This window comes from Mustela lutreola, chromosome 16 (genome assembly GCF_030435805.1).
Source record: "Mustela lutreola isolate mMusLut2 chromosome 16, mMusLut2.pri, whole genome shotgun sequence".
NCBI lineage: Eukaryota > Metazoa > Chordata > Mammalia > Carnivora > Mustelidae > Mustela > Mustela lutreola.
Window position 1 is genome coordinate 30557731 of NC_081305.1, and position 15535 is coordinate 30573265.

General features: G+C 39.3%; 1 protein-coding gene across 2 annotated transcripts in view; it reads left to right on the forward strand.

The window, feature by feature from the left end:
- The window catches only part of TOX3 (TOX high mobility group box family member 3), a 110168-nt gene that overhangs the window by 79000 nt on the left and 15633 nt on the right, over positions 1–15535 (forward strand). Inside the window, exons 2-3 of one of the 2 annotated variants that reach the window (XM_059152879.1) lie at positions 802–867; positions 5019–5273. In XM_059152879.1, the coding sequence (XP_059008862.1) occupies positions 802–867; positions 5019–5273 (321 nt within the window). The remainder of the gene's footprint in view (positions 1–801; positions 868–5018; positions 5274–15535) is intronic. The other variant, XM_059152880.1, reaches the window with a different exon arrangement.

Genomic DNA, 15535 nt, shown 5'->3' on the forward strand with positions numbered 1-15535 from the left:
CCAAGTTTTACATTTTGATAACAGGTCTGTCGCAGTAAAGAGCTTATGTCTGAAATGCGGATACAGTCTTATTTGTGATGGTATGAATAGGCTATTGTGTTAGGGAATTAAATAAAAATTGCTGTGTTCATAGGATCCCGCTTATTTTTTAAACCTCTTTGCACTTAATGTTACATTGAGAGATTAAATATCACTGTTTTCAACAGCTCTGATGGACACAGATATCGTTTTCAACTCTGTTTGGAGATTAAAAAAAAAAATTCTTTCGTCTCATTATTTATTTATATTCATGCCACACCCCATTCACAAGAAAATAGAATTTGAGTCCCGAGAATTGAATTCTATTCCCTTTATTTCACATTTTAACCTCCTCACACTTGAGACATCTGTTCCTGAAAAGTACGCTGCGAAATCCCAACATGCTCTAAAAATGTGTCAAGGTGATTTTCTTGGGAACTTTGCCTTCCACTCTCTGACAAAGGCCGGTTCAGCAAGCCACACCCACTCGTGGCCAGTTGGCCAAATGTTTGTCCATCCTCTCCCTTCGCTGCCCGTCTTGATGAGGAACACCATTTTCTAGAATTTTCAAGTTAGCTTAAACTCCGTGCTCTCTTTCCTGAGAGAAGCAGCCGACAGCACATAGCACAGAGCCTCTGTCCCAGGCCCCATTTGGTCTGAGGAAAACCACTCTTAAATCTTTTGACACCACCATTCTTGCCAAATCCCATCTGAGTATTAAGGAAACCATCAGGATTCTTTATTTTTCTGCATATTAACATAAGACAATCTGTTTTCTTTCAGTTCGGGAGTAACAATAATTACATGAACATGGCTGAGGCAAACAGTGCTTTCTTTGCAGCCAGTGAGGTAGGTGTCTGCCTTCATATGTCTGTTCATGTTTTGTGTGTCATTTAGATGGTTTAAAAGGCTTGCAGGGAAAAAGCAAAGTATCGAATTTATCTCTCTTATGTGGTGCAAGGTAACGACTCTGGAGGAGAAACGAGAAAAACCTTTTGGAAAAGAAAATGACCTGACAAGTCTATCAGTTGTCCAGAGGCTGTTACCAACGTTAGTAATTCACACACATCTCTTGATGGAAAGAAATGCTCATGCAAACGAAAGTGAATACATAAGAAAGTACATAAAATCTATCTTCTCAAATAGGTATCTGAGCAAATCAAGTGGTGATTTTAAAACTTAGGGTGGAAGTGACGTTCAATAGAAAATACTTCAACTTGGCTGAGCTCTGGAGATAATTTCATTAAGATACCCTGGTTAGGGAAAGGATGTGGCAGGGTAGTATTATGGTTACTTGGGTCTTCAGGGGAGTGATATGAAGCGAGTGTTTTGTTTTCTCATTAGAGTCCCCACAGCCTATTACAGTGCCTGGCACTTAGTAGGTGTTCAATGAATATAGATAGAATGAATGAATGAAAGGATATGTTCCAAGACTTGGCCATGGGGGGAAAAACTGGGTGCCAGACTTGAGAGGCAGCACCACGTAGACTCTGGGTCTGTCTAGAACATACTGGAACAAAGGGATCAAACGTCTTCTTGTTGCTGTTTTTACTACATGCCCTGCGGCTGTTTTCTGTGCTCACTGGCTGGCCCTCCAGAAAAACCTCGATCTTGACGAGATCAAGAAAACAGTTTCCCAAAAAAAAGGCAAACCGTGAGATATCAGATTTTTAAAACAAGAACACACAGGTGAAAGTGGTCCAAATGGGACATTTCCTCCTGGGGTTCCTATAATAAAAAGTCTTCATTTTCCCAAATACATTCTCAAATATAGGAAACTGAACTAACTTGACCCCAGAGGATGAAAATCATAATGGCTTTGTAAATGATCTCGGTACAGGGAAGCAAGTGGTATGAAAGAAATTAACTTGGAGAAATTAGTAGAAAAAAATGAGGAATCAAGAATTAAGGGTATTCGTAGATGAATCATTTTTCCCAGTGACCATCCTCTCTCTCACCAAGAAGACGGCCCAGATAAGGGATATTGTCTGGCACTAGCTGCTGTGTTGTTTGTGATAATGAACACAAACCCCATCTGTAAGGACAACATGATGTTTCATTCTGTAGGATTTTTTTCCCTACATTTGAATCAAACATTGATGAAAGCTCTACTGCCAGCAGCTGTTCAGAGACAATTTAATTCCAGCTGTGATAATTCACCGTGTCAGACATTGGCTGTTATATGTTGATACAACAGTTCTCGGGATTTGCATTTTTATCAAAAGGAACAAATGTTTTGAACATTTCAGTACAGATGGTATTTAACCATGTACATACTATTTTAACATGTTCAAGGTAAACACTTGAAGAGTCCGTATCTGTGAGAAGGAATCATGTTGGCTCTCAATGATGAACCTGATACCAGTCATACGGCAGGGCTGCAAAAGTCTGTCTTTTTTTGTCGGTGGTGGGACCATACATAGTTATTGTAGCTTTTCAGACATACCCAGTGTTTGCACCTTCTCTTTTCTCTAAGGAATGCTTAACTTTATTGTTCATATATTACCTCTCTTTAAAAGTGTTTCAAGATCTTAGCATTTTTTTGGTTATTTATGCTAATGTCGTTTTATTATATTGTTTTGCTAGGTTATGCTCTAGTAATGGACCCGAGTCTTCCTTAAAATTAATTTTTTTTTTTAAATTACCCCACAGGGACGTATTACACGTAAGACATCTCTCTGTCCCTTAACAAAAATAAACACAAAAGCCTCTTTAATTTTGACCGCCTAGCAGAAGACATGCTTTACGTTAGAGTTTAAGACCTAATCTTATACAATGATTTTGCCGTACGTCTTTTCTTGAACAAAAAAGAAAGCCCAAGTAAATGTTAATGCACCGCATTATAGCATGTGCCTAATTTCCCAATCATTGCATTAAAACTAAATTTATTTGGTTTTTTAACATTTTAATGAGTGCAAAGTAATTCAGGCAGACTTTAGGTTTGAATGCTGGAAAGTCGAAATTGTGCCTGAAACCAATTCCCTTCCCATAGATACTGCCCTGTAGATAACACCACGGGGACTCAGATACTCCGAGTTGGAAATTCACACATTTGCTTTATGTTTTCTGTCTGTGTCATGATTACCCTGACCATTTTTAAAGTACTTTAAATATTTATTGAAATAATATTTCAAGTGTTAATTACAGTGGTAATGAAAACAGCCAAATGCCACATATCAAGAATGAGTGTTTATCCGTATTGTTAATGTGATATGTTAGATTTCATTAAGCAGTAATGGGGTAGCAAATGAGTCACAAATTACAGTTGCATCTGTTACTAGACCACATTAGTGCCAAAGTAACGGCAAATGCCAGCTATAGGGCTATGTTCATTAGCCAACCACGTTTGTGGCCAATCTATCCCTTTGTGTTTGAGAACTCGGGGTACCACAGGCAGACATTGATATCTTTTGGGGGGGGGTCAGGATTAGAATAAGTATGTCAAAGAATCTCATACTCCATCCTAGCTTTCAAATATCTTTTTATGCTCTCACGTTTTGCATATATAGCAAATCTGCTAGGGACCTCAAGATGTTCACTTGTGCCACCGTAGCCTCCCATAGCTTGTGACCTCTTTATTTCTGGGAAGATAGAACCAACAGTGGACAGATCCTATATGTGGGATGGTTTTGTTTTTTTTTTCCTTGAGTTTGTTTCTATTTTCTCACAAGTTAAGTTATAGTGTCATTAATAGTTTGAGGAGTGATGGTTTGTAGCTCTTAATTAGTTCTCTAAACCAATTGTCTCAGATTCAAATTACCTTGCATCAGTTAATTCTTAAAAAAAAAAAAATGCTACTTATAATGGATGATACCTTTGATCTTCTGAGCTAGGAACATAAAATATCTGACCCCTTCACCCCGCCAAAACGAATATCCTGGATATTAGTCTTCCACCCCAACCCCACCAAATCCAAGTTCTAGTTTAAGAAAGGTGGTTAGCTTGATAGAACATGGCAGCCCTGGTTTGCATCCAAATACCCAGTTTTCAAACACTATCTTTAAGACTCGAAGGAGCAATGAAGAGTGTAATGTTATTATTTCCTTAGGTCTTGAGAAATAACACTTTTCTGAATAAGTGAGCAACCTCAGTCGATTCAGTACGTCTGTATCAGTGTATTTCTGTGCTCATTCTCTAGTCTTTTTTGGTTTGGTTTTGTCTTTTTGTTTGTTTTGTTTTAAGTGGAGCCCGACATGGGGCTTGAACTCAAAATCCCGAGATCAAGACTTGAGCTGAGATCAAGACTCATGATTAACCAGCTGTGCCCCCCAGGCACTCCTATTGATAGTCTTTCGAAGTTGAAGACTGCCAGAAGTGTTCTGATGGATACATATTAAAATCATCATGAAAGAAAATAACTCTCCTTAGAGTTTAAATAAAAGCCCTGGGACCTTCTAATATATGCTCCGATAATCCTTATATAAAATTTTGTATTATAAACCGTAACAATTTCCATAGAAGCCTTCACTGCGCTTGGGAAGTAGACCAATAAGGAAATTAAAAAAGCACACCCCAAATTTAATATTACGTGTTTTGTATGTTGTGGCAGAAAGTAAGTATGTGTAATGTTCACTTCCGGATTAATGTTGTGTGTGCGCACCACAAAATCGTCAGCATTTTATGAAGCATGTGGATAATGTAAGCGGTTTGAGCTGTTTCGCTAACATATCAATAAAGTGGCAATTTGTTATATAGCCAAGTCTAATGTCGCTGATGCTCTCACTAACAACAAAGACAGATGTTGCTAATTAAGTACGCATTAAAAAACTGTTAATACTGATACTCCATTAAAACCATATGATAATGAGACTTAAATCTTTAATCAGAACGATCAGCAAAACTTTATATATGGAAATCTGTGTTTAAGATGTTTTCATTTGAGAAATAAATATTTGGCCTAGCTATGCAGTGTTATCATGCAACATCTTTCTTTTTCCCTCTAAGGAGAAATAAGACGTAGGAAGAGAATATGAAGATGTTTCTATTTTGTTTCCTTTTAGCAGACATTCCATACGCCAAGCCTTGGGGATGAGGAGTTTGAGATCCCCCCTATCACACCTCCTCCAGAGTCAGACCCCGCCCTGGGCATGCCCGATGTTCTTCTACCCTTTCAAGGCCTCAGTGATCCACTGCCTTCCCAGGGAAGTGAGTTCACACCCCAGTTTCCCCCTCAAAGCCTGGATCTTCCTTCCATTACAATCTCAAGAAATCTCGTGGAACAAGATGGCGTGCTTCATAGCAGTGGGTTGCATATGGTAGGTGCTACCTTTATTGCCTGAAAGTGTTTTTTTTAATTGTTTACACTTCTCATGATAAAGACCTGAGAATGCACGTTCTGAAAGGGGCTTCTGCCCATCTGCCGAAGGACCTGAGGATTATTCTTCCCGGTGCCATTTAAACAGAGGCGAGAGGGTTATGGGTTTATTAACGATCACATGAAGGAGGATGACCCAGCAAGATCCTTCTGATCTGAAATGATTTTTCAGCAAGTCTGATCCATTGGTTGGGAAGTAAGCAGTCTTCCCTTGGCTTTGGTCTAACACAGAGATGTACTTGAGTCAGAAGTTTGCCCAGGAGAGATTTTAGAAATGGAGGCCCTTACCGGGTACCTAGGCCTTTTGCATTCGTTGGATCATAACATAATGTTTATGCTACATGATTTGCTCCTACCTCAAATGAAATATCAAACTGTGATACAGAGAAAGGGAAAAAGAGTAATTGCTCATAGCCAGCAGAGGAAAACATAGAGTCGGTTATTGTGTGAAATATACCTAATTGTGTTATTTATTGTCATAAACATGGACTAAGGCACTCCAGAGAGCCAAAATCACTAATGCAATAATTTTGGTTCTGTTTTTCTTAGTGTGCAATTATAGTCAGCAATCACCAGAGTAAATCTGCTTAAGTATTTTAAAGTCTTCTGCTGGGATTGGTTTTTTCTTCCATCATACTATATATAATACATTTGTGTCTATCTAGGTGAGGTACTAAGCAGACGTCTTAAAACAAGATTAATGGTTTATAAGGCTTTTTTTTTTTTAACCCTGCTAAAATGAAACAGATGTGTTGGTATAACAAAAAACAAATCCTATTTCTTGTTTACATATTTCTCTGCACATTAGGACCATGCCAGTGATGTTTATTGGTTTCATTGTTAATTCCCCAGATAACAACAGATGATTGCAAAATATATAGTGGATTAACGGTGCAAAGATTCAGCATGCTCTCTGAGATATAAGATTACTTTCCCAAATAGGATTGCGGCAACATAATTTTCTTTGCTTGTGATCTTTTGTGTTTGAGCTGAACATCAGGGCTGTTATTTTTACTTTTTTTTTTTGTCAGAAAATAAGGCAGCGAACAGTCGGGAAATGGTCATTAAGTATTCATAAACGTCCCTCACCATCGCAAATAATTGTTTCCTGTGGACTTTCTTAACATTGCTGTCCCTTTGACACTGGAATGGAGGGTTCTGTCCTCTGTTCTTCTACAGTCAGCCTTGTAGTGCTGTGCCCAGAAACTCATGAAAATAAAAAGGGTGTTTAGTCACCAGGGGAGTTTACCAGGGTTTGCCATTATTCACAGATGCTCAGCGAGGCTCATTTCAGTTGCAGAAATAGTTAAAAGACTATATAATGCATGCTAAAATGTGTATTTTATTAAATTGGTAAATATTTATTAATAATATAAGAATCTGCCTTTAAATTAAACATCTGATGAATTACCTTGCCTTAACGCTCTAAAACTGTTATTGCTGCTATAAAAAAGTGTAAAGGAGGCATTTTGACTATGAAATTTCATTTCATGGTCAATTGAATTTACTATATTGGAAAGAACTAAAGATGGAATCATAAAATAATTATGATATTCACATACACTTAAAGAACAATGCTTTCACGGACTGGCCTTGGGAGAGAGGACTCAATTTTTAATGCTTCTTTTGTAATGTATTGCTAATCACTAAAGCAGTTGAATTATTTCATTGATTTTTAAAAGGAGAAGTGCTTTAGCTAAGTGCAAGCTGTTGTCACGGTACGGTCATAGACCTCATCACATTTACGGAGTGCCTTTCTGAAGTTTTGCTGAACCTGAGTGATATTTATTTTGGCTTGAAACAAACTAATCTTGTATTGAAAATTCTAGTCGGATTTCACCTTGAAGAAATGTCATGGGATTTTAAATCACAAATGTTGGAAAGAATAAAATGTACTTGGACAGAATTATGATGAATACAATGTGTCGTTGGCTTTGTTCTGTGTACTCCCTGACATGTTCACCTATAAACTTGAATTCAGAATCGCCAGAGGCATGGTTAAAAATAGGCTATGTCAAGGTTCTTCTAGATCTCCCTCCGGGTACCGAGTTGGCTGGCTTCATCATAATACTCCACAGCAGCTCCTTGGAGATTTGCCTTAGGAAGGTCACCAGAAAAATAATAAATAATACTTTATACATCATGCATTCGGTTTCCCAGTGTGTGCTGGATATTTCAGGATATTTCAGACCTTATCCAAGTAAGAAGTTTTATTATCCAAATGAATATGGCCGTCTGTTAAGGATTGCTGCGGTGAATTAAGACTATCCCAGAAGGAGAGAAGCCAGCTTGTTTATGCTGTATCCAACTGGCTTCTCTTCAGAGCTTCACCGGTTTTCCTTTAGAAAGACTGACAGCTTCGTCACATGACTGATGAGCCGCATTTTTGTTGGCAACAAACACAACCTGTTTATCTTCCTTATCTTTATGCCATTATATGTAAAAACAGAAAGCAGGGAACAAAACAGGAGGGATTAAAAAGAGCCCAGTGATTAGCATTCATTTTGCAACATATGCAAAGAATGCCCTCCTAGTCGAAAGCAAATTGTTGAAAAATTGAACGTGGATGTGTTTGTGGCTTCAGAGAACAACCTTGATTTGCGTGGGTGTGGGTGTGGGAGGGGGGTATATGTGTATTTTGAAACAGGACATGGCTGGCCAGTCAAAACCAACAGTATATTCTGGTTTAAAAAAAAAAAAATCTCTACCTTTAAGCATTATTGTCAGTACAGATGACCATCTGGAAATTATTTTAATCTCCAAAAGATTGCAATTCTAAAAATCTACAACGTGCGCTCCAAAGGGTTTGATGGTGTTTTGTTTTTTTTTTAACACCTCTCTATAATCTGCCCAGCCTGCTGAGTAGTACTGACATCAGTAGTACATCAATTTCAGAAAGTGGATTATTTTTACTAGACAGCTATTGTGACATATTGGGTCAGTCATAAATGAAAGATATTCATGCAAGCATGCAATACTTGTAATGAAGTCTCACTCTGACCTTCTGTATGATTGATTCTGTAATTTAGTTTTCTGAGGCAGTGCCTGAAATGAAATGAAATCATGTTGAACAAGTTTTGAATACCCACAGTGCACCAGGAGAAGAAAAATCGGCAGCCCTAGAGGCTTGAGAGAGCAGCTGAACGATTTATCTCTGTGCTATTATAGCCTTTGCCAGCGTTCAACATTTCTTTCTTTTTTTTTTTTTTTTTTTTTTTTCTTATTTGGCTTAAGTACTTAATTCTGCAGGTAGCTGTAAATGGGAAAATAAAATGCTGTTCAGATTTAAAATGACAGGACAGGAGTATGTGCAGGGGACTGATAAAATATCTTGAATAGAACTGACCTTTCATGTAGCTGAAAGTTACTGGGGGATTCATCCTCATAATTACCATATAGATTATTTTTATTTCTTTCCTGCAATGAAACATTTCAGAGAGCAGTAGTGCTGATTGAATGAAAATTGAACTTGTTAACATTCTTTTCAGCTTAGCCTGTTGTACATAACAGAAGGTTAGCTTTGATGAATTTCAAAATTCTCTTTGATATCCAAGAAACAGACAGTAAAATAATTGTCTCTAGTCTGATATTTTGTATGCCCCCCAAAAGGGAATTTATAAAACACACTGATAATTCACATACTTTTCCTTCATACATTATATTTCATGTTTAGAAGACTGACATTTTTCTGTTTGATATTGCTTTGGATTTAATTGTGATACCGCATATTTATAGAAAATGCTACTCTCGTTACTCTGGTCATATCAGACATAGTGTTAGGAAGTTGAAAAGGCAGGAAGTAAGGGAGGCGTATTGGAGTTTGGGAGGCTCTGTACCTGTTAAGGAAAAAGAAAAGGAGTGATAAAAGTCCTATAGAAGATATGCGTGCAGAGAAGAAAATTAAAAGCTTTTAAAATATTCATAAGATTCTTAAGTTACACTCTGGACAGATACCACTTATAAGCAGAGAAATGGGGCTACCAGCAGAATAACACACCGAAAACTACCAGGCCTGTTTTCAAAGTTTTTCTCGCAATCATTGTTTGTTATGGCTCTGGTTTCAAAGTTGAATTATTTTCGTTTTTACAAAATGACTTTCATGCCATTTTTATACTTTAAGAAAAAATCTTACATTTAGAGAAATAGCAGACTTTCAATTAATACATTGTTTTAGCGATGTTGCTTAATGTGTTACAGATAAAACAGTTATTTCATGGGTCATTAATGTGTTTAACGCGTGGAACGTTCTATTAAAACAAGCCCTTATTATTGTTATGCACATGTTCATTGCCATTGTCAACAGAGTCTGCACAGCTACATGCCACAGGATAATTACCACATAGCCATTGGAGGGACCGACAGTCTCTCATACAGATTGAATGATTACAGATTGAATGATAACGACGAGTTAGATATGTTTTTGGTCAAGTGATTAGTCAAAAAAAGTATTTTTATTCTGAGTCAACAGTAGAAAAGGCACCAATGACCTCAACAGAACACCCACTTTGAGTGGAGTGGGACCTATCCGTTTCAAGTCCAAATGTGAGCACATTGAAATGGTATCACCTTTGGCAGGTATTTGCTGAGACCTACTAGAGTGCCATATATTGTTCTCAATGATTAGAGAGTGATTATCCCATGTACAAAGTTGCTTTCTCAAATAGCAGCGTCTCTTCCAGGCCATCCAAAAACTTGCAGAGTCTGATGACTGCTTTAAAGGGGCTTCTCATCCACACTTTTAACTTAGCAGTTACTATACCTTGACCATTGTGTGCCCCAAATACACAGGCCACAGGCATTTTTATGATCTGCCTTTCTCTGTAGAGCAAATAGCCTTGGCCCAGGCATAGCTTAAAATAAATGTTCTTTTTTTCTTTTTAAAGTTTATTTATTTATTTATTTGACAAACTGAGATCACAAGTAGGCAGAGAGGCAGGCAGGGAAGCAGGCTCCCTGCTGAGCAGAGAGCCCGATGCAGGGTTCAATCCCAGGACCCTGGGATTATGACCTGAGCCGAAGGCAGAGGCTTTAACCCACTGAGCCACCCAGGTGCCCCTAACATAAATGTTCTTTATTCTGTCTTTAAAATTGAGTTAACTTCACGGTCATCCATTAAAAGGTGGAGCGTGTTCCAAACTTCTGCTAACCCCGGTTCGCGTGTGTGCAAAGCGTGGCACGTGATCACTTGCCTAATTGGTAACACTCAAGAAAAAGAATTGTTAGAAAGTCATGTCCTGATTTATTGCCCTGGATCTTGCTTTTAGCCTATATAACCTATAGTCACCTACTATATGGTGATACCGCCAGCACCTCCCAGTGGGTCAGGGACAGGAGAGACAGCATTTTTTACAACGCTCAGATTGCCGAATAAAACTGGCGTGAGGGCTCAGACTTCTTTTGTAGAGGTATGAAGGTTGTACTCCGTGCTGTTGCCCCATTTCCTTTAATCATGGCACCTGTCACTCTTTGAAGTGGCCTCCTTTGCCCATACACAGCCTGTCCCCTCCTCTTGCCTGTCTCATGGGCAGCAGGCAGGCTCACACCTGGAACGGTGTCTGAGCTAAAATACACTAGGCGCTCAATAAGTGTTTTATCTGTTGCATATAAGAATGAATGGAAGACAGACTGCGTATTTGCTATTAAGAGCATAACTTGATTATTAAGTAAAAATGAAAGAGGCCATTTGAGGTATAAACAGCTGTAAACATGGAATTGCTCCTTGAACTTTTCCTTGGGGCTGAAAGAAATCAACAAGGAGCCGACTCCTTGGTAAAAGAAAGGAGTGACGGGGTCTACAGGTGCAATACCATTAAGCGTTTTATGGCAAACTCTTGGAAATTTTATTTTGCTAAGAAACTATTAATTAACTTTCAGGAAGGCTGTTTTTCACAAAACACTCATGTGTAGGTATGTTTGATTATAACCCTGAGGGTAGCTATTAAGGAAAAATTATCTATTTCAGGGCACATATTTTGATGAAGTTAAGGTTTGTGGTATGTCGGTCTGTAATTATCCTTGGTATGCATTTGTCATAACGGTGTTTATTTCAGGGTTTACTGGGGTCAGGAATACACTAGCTGGCCGTGACGGTTGATTGTTGTTCATTTGGAGACAAAGTTTTTAACATCGCTATAGGACGCAGTAACTTAAATAATTGAGCGTAAAATTACTGACCTGAATTTCATATCTGTAGTTCTCTGATCTTTATTAATACAAAGCAATTTTTATTACTGATAATTGTTTAATTGCTCCATTTCTCAAGAAATATTGATTTAAAAAACCACCCCAGTGCAAATGTGTTTAGTCACACTCGCTAATATATTTGGGTTATTTGCTTCTTAATTAGATGCTGTCTTCTGTTATGAAAACCTAACATTGGATCGTTACAGAAAATATTTATTTGTACACGTGCACAGAAGATGCACATTAGATGTTTAAAAATCTTTTATGGCAAAAATCAACCCAGAAAGAAGTAAGTGACACCGCCATGAGAAAAATATAAATAAAATAGAGTAATCATGTGTGATACCTCAAATAAGGTATCAATTCGAAAGCCTCCGTCTCGCATTTGCCAAAGAAACCCGAACCCAGTACTTGAGGATATGTAATTATACACTACTAAGCGTGCAACACACAGATATTATAATAAATGCCAATGCAAGAGGGAAAGGGGTTTCACCCGTGCACCAAGGAAATGCCATGGAGGACTGGCCCTTGCTCCAGGCCTGGTAGAATGAGAAAGAACAGATTTAATATGTAGAGGAGGTAGAGTTTTGTTGGCTGAGAAGGTAAGAGCAAACTTCCCATTTCCCACCCAGCCCCCTCCCACCCCCAGAATCCCGACATATCTTTGTATGATTCATGTCCAAGGGTAATACCCCACTGTAATTTAGTGAGGACACTTTTCACCTTGCCAATTGCTTTCAGTCTTGTTGAAGTCCAGGAGAAAGTCTCAGTGTGGGGCTAATAAGTCTCCCACACCTCTTTTATCCTTTTTAAATAAGAGAAAGCAGAGTTCTGGCTCAGAGCCTTAGGCAGGCCCTGTATTTAGACAGACTACAACCGTGTTGTTTCCTTTTCTGGGTGTTTATTTGGCATTCCGTTGGTCCACGTGTCCCTGGGTTTTAATTTATACTAGTGATCCAAAGTTTTCCCTTTTCACATAACATTATTCGGATTTTAACAGTTGACTCAAATAATTAAGGTTCAGGAATAAACTGGATCTCAGACAATTTAAGAAAATGAGGGACCACTACCAGAAATATCCATTCCACGGTTTCCTGTTTTAAGAAGAAAAGACAGAGAGGCTCTTACCAGGTGGAGAGAGAAGGGCATGGCATCTGGGCACTCCCCGCACCAAGATGTGTGCAGACCATCAAAGCTCTGTTGAATTGTGCTTATGGGCAACTAGAAAGCAGTGTGCCTCCTCTTATCTTGTGAAGTCCATGGCCTGCCCGTTCAGAAAGACTTGGTCCTCTTCAGAATGTAGGTTAAAGTGTTGGGATATATATTTATATTACTTATATTATAATCCAGTAGCCTACCATTGATTTAGATGGGTTGCCCTGGAGGGGCAATCAATTAATATCTATTGGAATAAGTAACCCTGCTAGATAGATAACCACCCTTTATGCTTACCATGACATCCTTCTACACTCTGAATAATATGCAGACTTCCTAGGATACCCTGTCATTTTATGGCCATTCCTTACCTCTCCAGTTTCATAGCTAGTCCTGCTTTTCCTGGCCCGATGACACTGGCCTCTCCTTTACTTCTCCATGCGCCGGGCCTTTGCACATACTCTTCTCTACCTTGGATGCTCTTCCCTCTTTTCTAGCTAAGTAGCTTCTATGCTCCTTTTGCACCTTGGCTCTAGTGGGTCACCTCCTCAGGAAGCATTCCCAGATGACCCCACCTTGCACGATGGGGTCATCTGGGAATGGCTCGTTCCCACTTCTCCGTCCATTGCATTGCCCTCTTCACCTGGCCCACCCTGCTCCCACCTGTACCCGCCACCTTTCCATTTCTCAGGCATGCCAACCTTTCTCCTACCTCAGACTTTGCACATGCTGTTCCCTCTGCCTGGAACATGATTTATTTACCCTCCTTTCCTGGTTGGCTCCTCCTCTTCCTCCACACCCAAGATGTTTACATTATAATGGCTTAATAAAGTAGTTCTCAAACAAGGGGCATTTTGCCCCCCATCCTCAGGGGGACAATTGCCAATGTCCAGAGACATTTTGATTGTCACAACCAGGTTGGAGAGGGGAGGCTTCTGCCATCTAGTGTGTAGGAGGCAGAGATGGTGCTAAGCAGTCTATTGTGCCCAAGATACTCCTCCGCCAATGAAGTATTATCCAGACCACAGTGTCAATCCTGCTGAGGTTGGGAAATCCTTATCTTATAACAATCAGAGGACAGAGTGAGACCAAGGAAAGAAGGAGTTTTTCCCCAAAGGATGAACAGTTTAGGAAATGATATAAGAGAACTCTAGATAGAAAATGTAATTGTGAAAGCTAGCGTTCAGCTCTTATATCGGACATGATCGTGGCAATCTCTTAGAACCCACTAGTTGCTTTGCCTTTCAGTGATCATGGGTAAGTCTTTTAAGACTGAATTCTAATGGGGGAGAGGTAATGATTTTCAAAAAATTCATTAAATCTCTTAGGGCTTTATCGATGGTTATATATTTCCTTATTGTGTTATGACTACTAGGAGAAATCGCAAGCTATTTTTGAGGAGTAGATATGAATTCTTCTTGCCTATGCTTTGTCAGTCTATTAATCCATTCTAAATTATGTTTTACTTGGGTAGTGTTTAAAAGAACCACACGCTGGTTTTCTAGTTTTCAAGGATTTGAGCAATCGGTCTATTGGTTTCTCTGGCCTGGCACATAACAGGTGCTCAGTAAGTACCTTTGAACTGTGCTGACATCTTTCTTTAAGTGGGAATCCTAAGATCAAAGGAAGTGTCTTTCAAAGGTTACCCTTTTTTATGGAAAACGATTGGAACTGTTTAGAGTCCACCAACTTCCCCAAGGTAGTTGTGAATAATTGGCAGCCCTAAAGGAACTTGAATTTCTAAAAAGACCCTTTTACCATTAATCTCCTCATCCTGTAACCCTCACGCATAGGAAGTTATTATGGGACAGCTGTGGACCATGGCAAAAGCTAGCACATTTTGACGCATCAGTGATGTGGTCAGGGATTCCTTGAAAAGACTTCAGAGGCTCTTGGTGTGTTGTCCCATAGGAGGTCGGAAAGATGGGGCCTACATGTTTGCAGATGTGAAGGTTCTAAGCTGTGTCAGGCCTGGGCCTCACCACCAGTATGTTTCTTGAGTAGTGTTCCCCTGTCCCCACTGCAGAACATCCCCATTATTTCTCGCTCTCTTTTTTTAAAGTGAAGTGTTTCGAGCGTGCTCAACTTCTAAAATAAATGAATACAGAGTGCTTTCATTGAAGGGCAGGGTGGGGTGGTGATAGTGGTAGAGAGCTTGGGGCCCCATTCATCTCTCTCTGTCAACATGTGCCTCCACTGGTGGGCCATGGCTCCCTAGAGCACAGTTTTCCCATCACCCTAGCTCCATAGAGGCTAGAAAGAGCTGATGAAGCCAAGGAAACTTACTTCCTGGCCTTCTGTTTGATGATGAGATTCATCTGGAAAGCTGTAGATGTGGGACAAGTCACAAGTATCTGTACGTGCTGATTTTCATAGGTTTTGGAGCAAAGCAACTTCTACGTTAATGAGAAAGTTGCATAAATCAGATCATCGTATCTCCTGGTCATGCCAGTCGGCTAATTTACTGTTTTACAGTCCAAATTAAAATACTTAGTTCAAATGGACTCTGGAAGTTGCTTGTAAACACTTAAAACATCTAGATTTAAATAAGTCTGAAAGGACTTTTAAAGTGCATTCTGAAGAACATATATAGAGTGTAGAATGAAGAGTAAGATAGCTTCGGGGGTGCCTGGCTGTCTCGGTCAGTAAAGCATGTGACTCTTGATATTGGGGTTGTGAGTTCAAGCCCCATGTTGGGCATGGGGCCTACTTAAAAAAATAATAGTAAAACTTAGAAAAAAATAAAAAGAAGAGTGTAGCTTAATTGCCAGTAGTTGGAGGGTGGAAGTGATGTAAGCAAGCAATGGTGGAACTTCAACAGAACAGGGAAGAGTAAGGATGGCCTGAGTGGCTCAGTGGGTT